Source organism: Tachypleus tridentatus, chromosome 10 (genome assembly GCF_004210375.1).
Source record: "Tachypleus tridentatus isolate NWPU-2018 chromosome 10, ASM421037v1, whole genome shotgun sequence".
NCBI lineage: Eukaryota > Metazoa > Arthropoda > Merostomata > Xiphosura > Limulidae > Tachypleus > Tachypleus tridentatus.
This window is the reverse complement of record NC_134834.1, coordinates 53507765-53525052: the sequence shown is the minus strand read 5'-3', so window position 1 is coordinate 53525052 and position 17288 is coordinate 53507765. Positions and strand designations below refer to the sequence as shown.

The window sequence follows — 17288 nt, the reverse complement described above, 5'->3', positions numbered from 1 at the left end:
GCTCTTGGATGCCTTTTCACATCGTTTGCTTCACAGTTTCACCAGCTGTTTCTTAGCTATGGAGTCTTTGTTGGTTGTGGGGTCAGCATGACACGAGATGCTTCAACTTTCATGATTGGTCAGTACTTCAAACGAAAACGAGAATTCGTGGAAATTGTTATCTCTTTTGGTACTGGTCTTGGGATGACAGTTATGCCACTTTTTCTAAGTGAAAGTATAAGGTAGGTGGGTAATGGTAGATTTCTAACATTTAAATTTAATACACACATCTGTGGTTCATAGGATAAAACAAATTACACCGCTTAGAAAACTGTAGTGACATACATCGAATCGTGTCCTACAGTATACACGTGTTAACATTTAAACTTCCAGCAGATTTATCATTTTAGTTTCAATGTTAAACACGCAGGTTGCATTTCTAATTATTTATCTTTAAAAATGTTTGTTTATTAATAAAACATATTCTCACATCTTCAGTTTTACAACTAAATAGTTGACGGATTTATACAACATTTATAATAAATTCAGTTGAAGAAAGTTGAATTACTAATTCAAATAATTCTTACATTTTCAACCTACCACTAGCTTGTCAGACCATGAAAATTACTTCGCTTTTCAAACACTTTTTACAAATTTATTTCTAATTCTTTTGACATTCTTGCACTTTCCTAACATACAAGACACTTTTCGTTGATTGCTGAAGGCTTGGAATGGATTATGTACTTGAGTGTGAACCCAAGGTTCTATGGTTTTCAAGTTACTGCACCTCCAAGTTCGACTCTTTGGAACTGTAGGTGCATTATAAGAGTGTCTTTCAAACTCCACTATTCGATTAGAGTCAATCAAGAGTTGTTGATACTTTCCCTCTGGTTGAACATTTCAACGCTTTGTACAAATAGCCCTTAATCATTTTTTTAAAAATATCTTCGTTGATTCCAATGGTACTGTTCCCTTCCTCTCCATTTATTTCCTTAATGTCTTTTCTCTTCTAAATATTTAAATTATAATACCTGTCCAATATTTCTATGATATATTACTCACTCTCTACTAAATAGAAAAAAAACATGTTTCCTTCCATTGATTTCCAGAAGACCTTTTTTTCTGTGTTGATTTTGAGAACACTTCCTTAACTTTTGCCAGTATTAGGAAACATGTTTTTATTCCCATTATTTTCCAAATTATTTTCACCTCAGTGCCATACTTACTGAAACATTCTTTTTTTCAGTTGATTGTAACAATGTTTAACTCTTGATTTAAAAAATACTTTCTCCCTTTGAGTTTCTTTTTAAAAAATATGATTTTCTCTGTTATTTTTATGTATGTATCTGTTAACGATGAAAATAATGCTTTTTCCATATCTCAGTGTGAATCTTACCATTATTTTCACTCTATAATTTATAGAGTTTAAAACAAGTTGCACTATTTAATAACACACTCTAACACGTAAATCTAGTTGTGATATTTAATTTTGAAACAATTTCTTATACTCAGTTTTAATATAAGAATTATTAAATAGCGCTATTTAATGACAAGTTATTTAAATTTTAAAAACATTCTAATGGAAATTCCAATAATGTCATTATCTCAGTTTCATCACAACAAGGGTACCTGAGTTAACCATTAGTATGTATAGTGAACAGTTTGATGGAATGAAAACTGTTAATTTAAACAATGTATCATTTCATTTTACACTATTTAAATGTTATAATCATAAATATTAAACTAGATTTTTGTTCAGATTTTTAATTGAATAATAATATGCTAGTAACATGTTTAGCACTTACAGCTTGCCCTAGTCTTATGTATATAAGTCATTAAAATATATTTTTGTCTGTCTGCTTGTCCCTCATGTAACCACTCCTAGGTCGCTGAGCCAATCTCAATCAACTGATGTTGGATGGTAGTCTAAAACATTTTAAAGGAGGTTAACAACCTTCCATTATTGTTGTTATTGAGCGTGTATTATCTTTGGTGTAAGTTAACATTAATTAAATTCATAGATGGCGTCTTATCCATACACCAAAAACAAAAATTTTATTAAGTTTTCTATAATACATCATATACATAGTGTGGGTGGAGGGCACAGAAACGTCTTGTGTATTTCAGAAAGTGCTCTAGCACTCTCTATGGAAGAATACAACGAAAAAATTAGCCGCCATTATAGTGATAATACGGAATATCATATAGAACTTAACCCTAACGTCCGCCATGCGATTGATATGAAGAACCTTTTCATTAGTTATACCAACTTCGTGACCTTAATACTTCATCCCTCAAGACAATTCTGCGGGTAATGATCGTGGACTAAGTAATAACGTAAAATAATAGGGACAGATATTAAGAGGTGAGTGGTGAAAGAGGGCAGTAGAAAGCACTCCTACTGTGCGTATTTTCGTCACTACCCCTTTATACAAAGTCACCCCGACTATTACACAGTGTATACAGTGTTTTAAGTATAAAAAACTTTATACATAGTGATTCCTTAAAGCTTATGCAGAACGTTTATAATATAGTAATAAATACTGAAAATATGTTACGTGATAAATAAATTATGTTAAGTTAGGATTTTTGCGTTATTTATCATAACATTCACTCCCCACATCTATTTAAGTTCACAACCCTTACAGAGGACTGGTATCTCAGCTTGTATAATATATAAGTAACTGAATAATTAAGTGGAACTGAGTAAATTTAACTTAGAGTTGTTTCTAATTAAGCACAAAGGTTCACAATAGGCTCTCTGTAGACTGTATCTCAGAACGGTTGGTATGGGTATTATCACTTTCATTGACAGAATACTGCCTATCACGGGTATTGGAATCTTGTTAATAATGTTGGAAGTACGTACACATATCGCTGTGCTACTGGAAAAAAATTAATGTACGATAAACATTTTTTTTTAAATTCTGTCAAGGTAGCATCTTTAGAAACTGAATTGTTTTCTCAGTGATGTTGAGAAAACCCACTTGTAGAGAAATATATATGCAAAAACCGCTCGTTTGGGTTGAGAAATTTTTTACGACCTTCTTCGGTCATCGTCAGGTTCACAAAGATAAAAAGAGATAACTGACCGGAAGCTGACCACATGTTTGGAAGGGGTTGTGTAACTGAGTGTCGGAATGTAGAGGGCGGTGTTAGATGTTTGAATATATAATTTTATATCATTTATTTTATTATATTTAATATAGGTATAAAAGCAAAATTTGGCAAAAACTAGTAACAAAATATGACATTCCAGTTAGTAACAAATTTATTCAAAAACCAGGCATAAAATTGAGGTCTATACTATGTAAAAACTACACTGACAAACACCACACCAACATTATTTATAAAATACAATGTGATAACTATCACAACTTCTATATTGGAGAAACAGTAGAAAAATGGAAACCAGATTCAAAGAACATAAAAAGTCACCTTCACACGTTTTCGAACACTGCAAGTCAAATAAACACAACATAACCATAGAAAACACTCAAATACTAAATAAAGAAACAAACATAAACAAACTGAAAATTAAAGAAGCCTTACTTATACAACAACTTAAACCCATAATAAACCAATATAAAGGAACGCCTTTATACCTATATTACATATAATAAAATAAAATTACATATTCAAACATCTAACACCGCCCTCTACATTCCGACACTCAGTTACACAACCGCTTCCAAAGATGTGGTCAGCTTCCGGTCAGTTACCTCTTTCTTTCTTTGTGAACCTGACGATAGCCGAAGAAGGTTGAAACGTTGTTCACTCCTCTACGTAAAACATTTCTCAACCGAAACGAGTCGTTTTTGCATATGGATTGTTTTCTTACCAGAAACTAAAAGTATAAATAAATATATATGTGTGTGTTTGTGTATATTTTACAGATATTTAAAAATTTATCGTATGGATGTTTTTAATGTCTGCATTATTATTTTGTATTTTATGTATAATTTGTTTCATTCTGTTCTCGCTTGTTAGAGCGTGTGAAACTTTTTATTTGTGCTGGTACGGGATTTCGTTCGAGTTGATCACGGTTTTTGTTCTTTGTTTTTTTTTTAATTTCGCGCAAAACTACTCGAGGGCTTAACACGCTTGGCCATGCCGGGCCATTGATCACGGATAATAAGTCTTTGTTTGTTTGTTTAATTTCGTGCAAAGTTACTCAAGGGCTATCTGCCCTAGCCGTCACTAATTTAACAGTGTAAGACTAGAGGAAAGGCAGCTAGTCATCACCACCCACCTCCGACTCTTGGGCTTCTCTTTTACCAATGAATATTGGGATTGACCGTCACATCATAACGCCCCCACGGCTGAAAAGGCGAGCATGTTTGGTACGACAGGGATGCGAACCTGCGACCTCCAGATTACGAGTCGCACGTTTTAACCTACCTGGCCATGCCGGGCCTGGATCATAAGCCACTTGAATTCATCTACTCGTGAAAATCAAGACCCTCAGCACGTGTAGAACGGTGGGTTTTGCATTGACAACTTTATTCCTTTACTGTACGCTATAAACCAGGTCGACAGAATGTCTCAGATTCATTGTCTGGGTTGTCGCAAAACGCCATCGCAGATAATTCAAGGAATTATGGTAAACCACTTCTGATTTACATCATTCCAAGAAGATATATAATGTTTAAAAAGATAAAAATCTAAAAAGTAATGTAATATTTACATTGGTATTTTGTACTTTATGTATAATGTTTTCATTCGGTATCAGTCATGCAAAATACTTTCTTTGTTCTTCTAGAGCCGGTTTTGCTTTAATACTATAGTTTTCTGACGAGAGATTCAATTGACGAAAGAAATTTCAAGAGCAGTACACTGTGTGATTGGTCTTTATTGAGAAAATACTACAGATATAATTTAGTTTACTTTTATAGTTTTTCATGATTGCTATACCTTATGTATACAGTCTTGGCCAAACTGTTTGCATACTGCTATTTAGTAATGTTATTGTCTACACAGATGTAGTAGTTAGTGAGTAAGCGCCTGACTAGAGTTGTAACAGAGAAAGTGGCATATGATAGGACAAAGATGTACTAGTTGTTTTTCTGGTCTGTATAAGTTGTTTTGAGCGTTTGATCGTCAAAACAGACATACACAAAAAATGTGGTTTTGATATGATCTCTTAAAAAAGATTAACACTTTGCTCAAACAATATTTCTGAAGTTGACATAGTCAAGCCTCATTGCGTATCAGAAGTTACAGGATATTAAACTGTTCAGCTGTTCGGAAATAGTATGAAACGGACATTGACAGAACAGTAGGATAGTTCCAGTGTACTGTAACGAGAATCTTTAAACCCTATCAACTTACAAGAACCGTTGTCCCAAAAAAGTATACTAGTAACCTCCGAAAACTTTACCCGAAACAACCATGTTTGGATCAGGTTAACACGTTAAGGTCGAGAGGAGTATTGTAATAGCTTACGACTGGAATGGTGTGAACACATTCGTTCTAGAATATTCAGAAGAATAGTAAACAGGGAACTGACCCAGAAGATTGACCAAACAAGATTATTTTACACCAAGAGCTATCTGCAAATCGATATCAACCAGAATTCAATGCCGTCACCTTGTAACTTGTTCACGACAGTATGTCAAATTACAGTTAGGACATTGGCGAGATGTCATATTTTAAGATGAATCCTGTTTCTAGCTTATTAAAGTTGATGGCAGAATTTGTGTCAGTCGTTTTTCGGGAGAACAGAAAAGATAAAATTATTTGTTGTTGTTTTTTTCTACGGAGAACACACACGAGGTGGTGTAGTACATGTTTGATTAGTTATTCATCATTGTGGAAACTGTTCTTCATACTCCCCATCCCCCCCAGGAAAGCTTCAATGACACTCCTCACATAGATCACATGGGGACGATATTTCTGTCTTATGCTAGAGCAAGGTTTGGAAATAACTATGTTATCAGGATAGCAATGCCATTGACCACAGTGCGTGTACTGTATTATCTCGACCTGCAGGACGTTAAAAGATTGTTATGACAAGCAAAGTCTCCAGATTATAATTCCGTTAAAACTGTTAGGCCGAACTGAACTGGAAAATTGTTAACAAAGACCCCAAACCAGCTGCTGTAGCTGGATCCTAGTGACCTCCAGTACATGCTGGGATGAAATCATGGTGTATAACATACACTAACAACCTCATCAACAGCAAGCTACGTTGTTTTACACAGATTATTAGCGTACGAAAAGTATCAACCAAGTACTGAATATTTATTTAAACTGATGTTATATTACAGACATTATTTGTAATGATTTAATGTTGTGTTTTGTCTATTATTTTTGGTATGGTTTTGTTGTTATAAGTGAAATGCTGAATAACACACCTTTCTACATGCGTCTAATAAAATGGCTTTATATTCTAATAAATCGTTCATAATGTTCACAGAACCTGCCTCATTATATAAACTACACAGGCAAGTGTACAATATAACATGCATTTCTCAGTTTGACAGCATTAAGTGTATTTGTATTCCATCTTAATAATAATGATCTTATTTCTTAAAAAAAAATTTGCAAACATCTTGGTCCAGACTATATTTAGGTGTTATTAATACGTTGTAGTATCCAGTTTAACCGAAGTATAGATAAGTACCAACTCAAACCGAACACATTTGTTAATAAATCGTAATACTTATCATGGAAAAACGTTTTGTAAAAAGTAACACTTTTTTTTCCTAGGAGAGCAGGATGGAGACTTGGACTTCAACAAATCACTGGTGTTGTTTCTATTACTGTTTTACTTGGGATATTTTATCGACCAGCATCCTTGTATCACCCACAAAGACGAGCCATTCTTCACTTGAAGGGTCTGCAGAAGCGATCTAAAGCTAAAGATAAGCAGGCGATTGTAGAAAAAGCCCCATTCTTTGACTTTGGAGTGCTGAAATCCAGGACTGTACAGATACTTCTTGTGGGTACTGGACTGGCTGCATTTGGAATTCACACACCTCTTATTTTACTAGTGAGTTGTACAACGGTTAATTAGCATCAGGGGAATTAGGTTTCTTTACAAAGTCTGCTGAAAGTTTCGATGCGTACCTTCTTAAAGTTTGGTAATGAATAAATTGCGTATCATGTTAATGCATATATTTGTAGGGTACGCTACATATATCAAAATTATTTTATAATATTATAATATTACACAATGGGTATATAAGAAAAGTAAAATCGAGCTATCGGTACACTATTTAGGATTTTCTTATTTAATCCTTATCTTTCTCCACTTTTACCCTAAATTATCTCTACAAGTAGGAGATTCTCCTTGGTTTTTCTCTCTGAGCACCACACATTAGCATAACCTCAGTCTTTTCAGATTTCAATTAATGAAATCAATCTTAATTTCTTTCTTTTAAAAACAACGAAATTATAAGTTTATACAAAAATATTGTTTGTTTTATTTTTGAATTTTGCGCAAAGCTACTCGAGGGTTGTCTGCGCTAGCCGTCCCTAATTTAGCAGTGTAAGAGTAAAGGGAAGGCAGCTAGTCATCACCACCCACCGCGAACTCTTGGGCTACTCTTTTACCAACGAATAATGACACATTATAACGCCCCCAGGGCTTAAAGGGCGAGGATTTTTGGTGAGACCGAGATTCGAACCCGCGACCCTCGGATTATGAGTCGAACGCCTTAACACACTTGGCCGTATTTTGTACGGAAAATTAATTGTTTATGTTAACGGAAATATACCTGTAATTAACTTAAAATACTATGAAAAAAGGCCATCTGTGCTCCAATACAGAGTGATATTCTTTAATAAGGTTCTTAATTGTATTAAAACCGTTCATGTATTAAACTATTATCTAAGTGCTATCTATTATCAGGATAATAAGTTTTTCTTCTCTTTAAACATTAAAAAACGTTTGTGCTGTGTTTTTACTTCTTAATTTGGATTCAAAGCCCACGTTCAATGTTTAAGACAATGTTTCTTATACTATTTTATACCCTGCCACAGGTATACTTATGGCTAGAATGATATAAAATACAGCGCTATCACAGGTATACCTATGGCTAGAAAGTGGATATAATACAGTGCTGCCATGGGTAAACTTATGGCTAGAAGGGTATAAAATACAGTGTTGCTACAAGTATACTTATGGCAAGAAAGTATATAAAATACAGTGCTGCCATGGGTAAACTTATGGCTAGAATGGTATAAAATACAGTGTTGCTACAAGTATACTTATGGCAAGAAAGTATATAAAATACAGTGCTGCCATGGGTAAACTTATGGCTAGAAGGGTATAAAATACAGTGTTGCTACAAGTATACTTATGGCAAGAAAGTATATAAAATACAGTGTTGCCATGGGTAGACTTATGGCTAGAAGGGTATAAAAGGGTATATCTTTCAAAATTATTTTATGGCTTTACTGTATTTTTAACAGTTATACAATACACTTACAGGTTTACCAAGGTGAAAAAGAAGGCCTGGATTACCAGTCTCTGCTGCTGCTTCAAGTATTTCTAGGCTTAGCTTTTATCTTTGGCAGTGGAGCATTCGGCTTTATCATTGTAAAAAATAGTGTTCAGTGCATGATCGCCCGTCAGTATCTCTGTCAAGCTTCTTCGTTCATGATTAGCGCTTCTCTACTAGCTTTCACAGCCCTAGAAGAATACCAGGGTTACGTGCTTTTCGTGTGGATTTATGGACTCTTTTACGGTGGTTACAACTACACGCTAAAGATGTTTACTTTCGAAAAAGTTCGAGCTCGCAATTTTGCGAGAGCTTGGGGTTTTGTCCAGTGGGTACAAGCCGTTCCCTTTGCTATAGGAATTCCTGTTACAGGTAGGTAAGATTCTTTCTGTCATTAACCGAAAGTTTTTGATACTTAAATATCTAATTTATGTGCATAATATTATCTTATCATTTGATTCGGAGCGGTTTTGTTATTCTAAAATGAATTCGAAGGAAACAGGTTTTTGCAGTTTATGTGGATTTATTTAATAATACATACATACATAAATAACCTAAAGGTACGCTAGAAAACTTATAAAAATATAGGTGAAAAAATTAAACCACCTGTCAGCAAAGTTGCTGGTTAATCGTATCTCCCTTACTATTCAACCGAAAAACACAACAAAATATGTTAGTTGCACACTTGTAATTTAATTAAGAGAACTAAACTAGAACAAGCAATACATTATTCAAGTTGTGTATTTGAAACTGCTAAATAAACAACATTAAATTTTATCTCAACTAAAAATAGGTTTGTTTTTCTTATAGCAAAGCCACATCAGGCTATCTGCTGAGCCCACCGAGGGGAATCGAACCCCTGATTTTAGCGTTGTAAATCCATAGACATACCGCTGTACTAACGGGGAGCCCTGAAAATAGGATCTAAATAAAATGATATGATAAAATAATTTTCCACAGGATTACTCCGCTAAGTTTGATAACTGTATATATTGTATATATTGCACATCTCTTATTTGTTTTTCACGTTTTCTTTACTTACCCTACTTTTTCACCCTAACAATACTCTTCTGAAGTTATGGAGGTTTTGTTGAACTTTAGAAGCAATGATATGAGACATCTTTGAATATCTTACACTTATAGTATTTTTCTTTTTACTAATCAAGAGTAGATGTTCATTTTGTCTCTATTATATCATTCAACTAATAAGCTTTGAAACAATAATACTGTTTTCTAGAAGTACGTTCGTTTGTACAGAGAATGTGTTGTAATATCAGCACACTCTTTCTGGTAGGAAATAAATGTTTTTGTGAAGAAAAAATATGGTATCCTGTCTTCTTTTATCTTCTTCCCTTGATGCGCATCAGCTAAATATATTTGCCATAATCATCATTAAATAAGGACAGAAGTATATCATGCTAACGTTCAAGGTCTATTTACAACGTTCCACCAAAATACGTAACAAGTTCAAGTTCAAAATAATTACTACTACGCCTAAAATATAAAAGTAGTTGATAATAAAACTGAGTTCGATTATAAAAATACTTTAATTTGTGAAAATAAATACTTTGCTCCGTTCGTAGCACGCAATAAACTATAAACATATGAACTGCAAAATAAAAAATAAAAAAAAGCTACGCATATACAAAACAGACAAATGTCAACTGAGCCCACACTATAATGTGGGAAGCCTTCAGTGTATCCTGGTTATTAATTAATTTGCATCTAAGGTTTGGATATGCTGTGTAAAATTCACGCTGTTCATTCTTAAAATGTACTCCGCTGCTACAGCGGTAAGTTTACGGAATTAGAACGCTAAAATCAGAGGTTCGATTCCTCTCGATGGACTCAGCATATAGCCCTATATGGCTTTGTTATAAGAAAAAAACACATACATTTTTACGATGAAATTATTTTATATATTCTTTTAAAATATAATACAGATATGTATGTGTATTTGTATGAAAATTCTTGTTCTATAATTTATGAAATACTAATATCAGTTCTATACCATCAACTGATGCAACTTCGCAGTTTATTTTTTATCTTGAACTTATCTAATAAAACGAGATAACAACAAGTTTCAACACAAGACTAAAAATTTCAGTTGAACGATAAAATTATCGCACAAGACAGTCTCGAAACTAGATTAAGTTTTTACGACTTGCTTATCTGAGTGTTATTTTACTAAATGTTTTGTTTTTATCTACGTTTTCGCTAAGTCACTATGACTGTATTCAAAAAATTAAATATTTAATTCAAATGTATTTATACCAATTCATCAAAAATATCTTATTGGAAAAATTTGCTATTATTCGATTACATAAAATCTAGATGTAGAGATGTCATGTCTAAAGAAAAAAGGCAAACTGGAACTTATCTCACATGAATAATTTCATATCATCTAACTCGTTTCTAGTTCTAGTTATTTTTTATTCTAAGTATTTTTTTCATACGAAGTTTTTCATAATCATATTTACCGAATTAGTGATAACTGACTTCTGAATCAACTTCAAATTCTATCATTTTTAGATTACGGAAGCACATCTTTCAACCAATTTTAAAACGGGAAGGATAAATTGTATGTCCACTAACAGCATAAATACTATAACTTACTTAAAACTAAACAAGAAAACTGACTTTTAAACGATACTAGATAAACAAATCATGTTACTGTCATTGTAGTTTTACCGTTTTAAATTCTAATATTCGATTTTTACTTCGTACAACATCAACTGACAGAAGCAATTCACGTGAATAGCCCTTTTTTTACTGAAACATTATGAAATACGGTAAGTCTAAAACCTCACGAAACTTAACTATTAATATTAATTATGTACAAGATAAACACATAATACTATTCAGTTTTCTCAAAAATCAGCTGCAGAATTGAAAAAAGCAGTTTTTAAGATTTAAATTACTTTGCGTGTATTCATTTTTTTAAAGCATCTAGAGGCAAACGTAGCAAATATCATTTGATAATCAACATTTTACAGGAGGGTAAAGCACCAAAACTTCATACAATTTAAAACTAGTATTATGGTGTCGAAAGAATGATAATGTGGACACTGGTATATGTTCTTTTTTAAATACATTCTATAATTATAAAATAACATATCTTATTCTAATCTTTTATAATTTTTTTTACAAAGGTTACATCAATGAACGGTACGGTGAAAAGACTGGTTACTATCTATCGTCTGCATTTACGTTTATAGGAAGCTTAACTTTATTTCTCATAGACGTTCACAAAAGAAGTGTTCAAAAGCGAAAGATGAGTGTCTTTAGTGACAGTAGACGGTGTTCGGATGCTTGCGTCAGTAGCAGGAGCCAACGGTCGTCTTTTCAGGATTCGACATTTGGACGCAATCCGCCACTTTCACGGCTCCAACAGCGCAGCTTGACCTTTAGTAACTACACTGACTTACGAAAGCAGGAATTAACGTGCATTTCAGAAGAAGTAGGGATGGACCATTTTATGATGGACGATTGTATTACTTCCTGTAACAAGGAAGAGAAATACTTGATGTTGAGCGAGTTCGAACAAAATCTGAAGAATACCCGAGAGGAACTAGATGACGTAAAGGCTAAAGCATCCAGAAAAACCCCTGTCTTCAGTCCTCCCAGATTTGAAACTTGCCCAAGCTGTATGAAGCACGTCCCATCGTCGGAGAAAGGTAGCAATAAACAATCATCCTTGACGGACTTTTCTTCAGTTAGGTCGACTGGCCGACAGTTAGAAGAAACTGCTTGTAGTGTGGATGTAATTGAGGAGGGTACCACGTCATTGTGATTAAGTAGAAATACGTAAACTAAACACAGGGAAGCTAACTTGCCTCCCTTCAACGTATGATAAAAATATTAAATGGTATTTTTTAGAATAATATGATTAAAAATAAACTATTTGTGTTTTATCTCTTCAAGATTATTAACAAATTAAACTATAAACTGGTCAGATATGTGATACAAGTCGTCGTAACTCTAAACAACTATTTGACAGATATCGAAAGAACCAAGTAATAGTATCTTTGTTGTCTTTTGAATTAAACTATATGGTCTTGCCATCTGGTGCTAGGAATATGAATTACTATATATATATATATATATATAATGTTTTTGCTTGACCATAAAAGTTTACAGTGATTTTATAATCCGATTTTTATCATTAATCTTAAACATTCGCCTTAGTAAGGATATATACAGTGACATGGGATATGTTTTTTTAGAATTTTGAGATTCACTCTTTCCTCATAATATTAATTTACTTCTACTATTGTGCAATAGTCAAATATTTAAGAGTATATACTGATATCTCCTAATATTTATCAGTAAGGTGTTTATACTATTATATGTAACTGAAAAGAACAAAACCAAATGACTTAATATAACATACATATTTTGGAATTTTAAGTATAAATTTTTTTCTCTTTTTTTTCTCAATAATGTACATTTAGTACTTTAATACCGAAATAACCAGCAAATTTAAATTCTACAAATTATACAATATATAAATTCATTATCAGGCAAAGATAAATAAATATCCAAAGTTTTATTTAATGAAGAAGAATCACGTAATAGCTGCTCGGTACTCGATGTTTTAATATAGTGGAGATTTGAAAAATGAATATTTTTAAGTGAAGCAAAATTACACTAAGGTTTAGCTACGCGTTTTCCACTACCGAGCATCAAAAATAGATTTTAGAGTTAAAAATGCATAAATTTACCTCTGACTTGCCTAAAATCCCTAAGAATATAAATATTCATCTCCTGTGTGTTAAAGTAGTTTTAAAGTACAAAGAGAAACATTAAAAGCGCGTCACACGGTGTATCTAAATACATTATGCATTAGTCAGAACTGACAGAGCAAACCGAATTTTATATTATTTTTTCATTTTTAACACTTAGTTTCCTGCTATCAACTGTTTTCATAAAAAGTTCACCCATGTTATATATTCTGTGAAACTAATGTCGGTTAAGTGTTTGTGATTTGTTTTTATGTTACTATTTTGTATTTCCTACCTGGCATAGCCTGATGGTTAAGGCATTCAAATCACTACTTCCTGAAGACGGGTCCAAATCCTGTCACCAATCATGCTCGCTTTTTCAACAGTGAGATGTTATAATGTGACTCTCAACTTCTTTTCATTGGTAAGAAGTAATCCAAGACTTGGCAGTGGTGACTAGCTGTCTTTCCTCTAGTCTATCAGTTCTGAATTAAAGACAATCTATCACAGATAGCTCTCAGGCAGACTCAATAACCAATGCAACCGTAATATGAAAACAAATATTGACGATACAGTGTTTCGTAATTTTATTCTGAATCCGAAAACAACAGTATATTAATATTAGCACAAGAGTCATTTTGAACAATACATCCGGATGTCACAAGTGCGTCCTCAAACTTCCTTCAGATATTGCAAACGATTATTTTATATTATTTAATTGTTTGTTTTGGCGGAAAGCTACAAAATGGGCTATCAGCGTTGTGTCCATTGCAGGAAATCAATCCAGTAAGACCGTTAGCCCACCTATGGACTTATTTTTATTAGAATCTGGTTTAAATGTGTACAATTTAACTGAGTTTTTGAGATTTGTATTTCACATACTTTTAGTCATGAAAATAAAACTTATTAAAATTTATTTTTTGTTTATTAATATTTCAGAACTTAAAAATAAACTCTTTTTTAAGTTTGTTTAGCGAACAGCAAGAACGAATCTTAGGAAAGTTAGAAACGCTGTTGTTGGGTTTTTAGTCGCAAAGCAAGAAAATGGGCACTCTGTATTCTGTCCACCAAAAGAAGTCAAACCCTGGATTTTAGTATTGTAAATTCATGAACTTACCATTCATCAACTTAGGTACTAGTCATTGCAAAGAGTTAGTACGCTATTTTGTATCTATATTTATGACTTTTGAAATAACTCTCATTGTCTAACAAACGGCTATACTCAAAACGAACATAACCTTAATTGCTTCGGTCAAACTTTGTAATAGTAAACACATAGCAATTAATTTATCTACACATTAATTTCAATTAATCGCAATACGTAACAAATAACGTTGAACAATTGTAGAAGTTTGCCAAACTAAGAGAATGTGATACCTAAAGGTGCTTGTATAACAAAAGTTGTACTTCAATGATAAAGTAAGCTCAGAGTCACCAGATCTCCGCCACAACTAGGAATTCTAGACTTTTTGTAGAATGCTAGGTGTGATGTTTTGCTGTAAATAAAATACAAAGGGTAATATACAGTACAGAATTTCAAATACAATACTTTACTTTCTGAAGAACAACATTATAATCTAAAATTAAGTAAAATAAATGACTAACTGTATTCAGCTTTAGGTAAATGTATAAATTATATTTGTATAGAGATTGTTTAAATAATAAAAAAAAAAGTCATACCTGGTCAGAGGATATAGAATGTAGGAAACAAACACAATATTTCCACAACGAGTCTTCACTCGTTCGTGATCAGAACAACAGTCTGTAAGTAATATAACTGCCTTCAAAATTCACCTTCTTTCGGTAGCTACCTAATTAAAAAGCTGAGTTCCAAGATCTCAGAAATATCCCTGCTCCTTGTGAAAGTCATACAGCAGCCCTCTAAACACAATTTAGATAATTAAAAAGGAATAGCTAAAGAAACTAACAACAATAGCTGAGTTTAGTATATGACAGCTACTGGTTGTAAGGTGTTTCAAGCCACAAGATAGAAAAGTTAGCACACATGATATTCATTTATACTATGTAGAGTGACGTGTCTGATATTCGAATACCACAAACTCCTTCTCCAATCTTTAAGCTTGTCCTCGAGTTAAACCTAATTTAAATTTAACACTTATTTACAATTTATGATGTGATCGAGCAAAATTAGATAAAACTTACATCCCTTATCAAGACTAGATACAATCCCAACAGAACATTATAAGACATATAGTATGATAACATAAGAAATAAGCCATGCATGAGTAAAATTCACATGCCAAACAAACACACAAGCTGCAACCTAAGTACGTAATATTATAAAATAGAAAACCTTAAATTAAAAGTTACATAATTAAAACCGTTCAGGTACATTAACAACTCAGATTACTTACAGTAATCCTGTCTCAAAAAGTCATGACATTTGGTACAAAATACAGTTCTGTTCAAAAGTGTTAAAGCAAGAGAACATTTTTTCATTATTTCCATTTTATAGAGCTAATTTTTCCATGGTGCTACAGAATATAAATTTCAGCACTGATTTCTACTGACACTGAATAAGCCAGGGTGAGAATACTTATCATTCTTTAAAATTCCACTATATTTCTACCAAGAACATGTCATAAGGATTCTGCTTGAATGAAGACACTGATAAAATTTAAAGTCTGAAATAACTATCATAATACCATGTGGAGTGACTTAACTATATAGAGAGAAGCCAGTAAGTAGCTAAGATATGATACCGATATATGCTAGAAGAAATCAATTTAATAGTACTGCACAAATAAACCTTGATGAAAACAGTGTTTGACACTGTATATTAAGTTTTATTGTCATGTCACGACCCAAAGAACATAGATAATTATCAGTCGAGCAGAAAGTTCACATAGAAACTTTACGTGACGCTTGTTGGACTCTCCAACAAATTGCTGTAGACTTGAAACTTGAAAAGTTTCTCAAACACTGACAAGTACACTTTAGATGGTGAGACTGAGACAGGTAAATTTGAAAATAGGAAACGGAAGAGGCAGAACACCTAAACTCAGTAATACTGATGCTTACTATCTTCGTTAATACAGCCTTCGGAGCAGAAGGAAGACTGTCACTGATCTCAAGCATGAGATAAACAACTATGTACCAAATGACAGAAAAGTGTCCAGATCTACGGTATCAAGAAGACTTAAGAAAATGAAATATTTGGTCGTTTGGTAGTTTAAAAAAAACCTTTAATTTGATCTCGAAATATTGTCACGAGAAAGACGTTTCCTAAAAGCTTGCAAAAACTGGTTGTTGGTGATTGGAAAAGAATGTTATGTACGTATGAGTCGAAGTGAGAAACATTTTTTTCGAAACGTAGTTTGCACCTCTGATAAAATAAAGGTGAAATATACTTATCTCAATGCATAACATCTATCATGAAGCATGTGGAAGGCAGTGCCATAGCTTGGGAATGTCTTATGCTGAAGAAACAAGAGATATTTGCAAAATAGATAGAATAATGGACCAGCACAAGTACCATGAGCTAATGATTCGTCATGGTAAACCCAGTGGTTTGCATGTTTTTGGTAAAATATTCCACTATCAACAATATAATGACTCCAAACACTCATCCAACCTGTCCAGAAATTAGTTAACTAAGAAAGAAGCTGCTGGAGAAATTCAGGTAATACAACTGCCCCCTCCTCTGTAGATCCTTGATCTCTCTCAGCATATCGGGAAATTAACATATCAAACTTGGCAAAACAGAAGATACTTTCAAAGAAAGTTTATGGGAATCTATTAAAGATATCTGGAGTAAATCCCAAAAGACATTTTCATTAAATATGTTGCAACAACGCTTGAAAGATAGTCTGCAGTTATTAAAGCAAAAGGGATGTCACACAAAATATTAATTGTTTGCTCAGCTCAAGCACTTCCACTGAGATTCTGTTGTACTAAATATGAAGATTAAGAACATTTTTTATGTTTCATTTGTGATTTACCTTCCATTGTTCTTTGAAAGTAGTCTGAAACCTAATTTTTTACTTTGTCTTGACACTTTTGCACATTATTATATATGCATAACAACATTACTTCATTAGAAAACAAAATACTAGATTTACACCCACGGTTTCCATGTACATACACTGCTGGCCAAAATCTTAAAGCCAATGAATGT

General features: G+C 33.0%; 1 protein-coding gene across 1 annotated transcript in view; it reads left to right on the top strand.

Annotated features, from left to right (window-relative positions):
- LOC143228350 (monocarboxylate transporter 12-like) overlaps positions 1-14036 on the top strand; it is a 42969-nt gene extending 28933 nt beyond the window's left edge. Inside the window, exons 2-5 of the mRNA XM_076459618.1 lie at positions 3-221; positions 6691-6973; positions 8417-8798; positions 11579-14036. Coding sequence (XP_076315733.1) covers positions 3-221; positions 6691-6973; positions 8417-8798; positions 11579-12219 — 1525 coding nt within the window. The 3' untranslated portion in view covers positions 12220-14036. The remainder of the gene's footprint in view (positions 1-2; positions 222-6690; positions 6974-8416; positions 8799-11578) is intronic.
- Positions 14037-17288: the final 3252 nt, after the last annotated feature.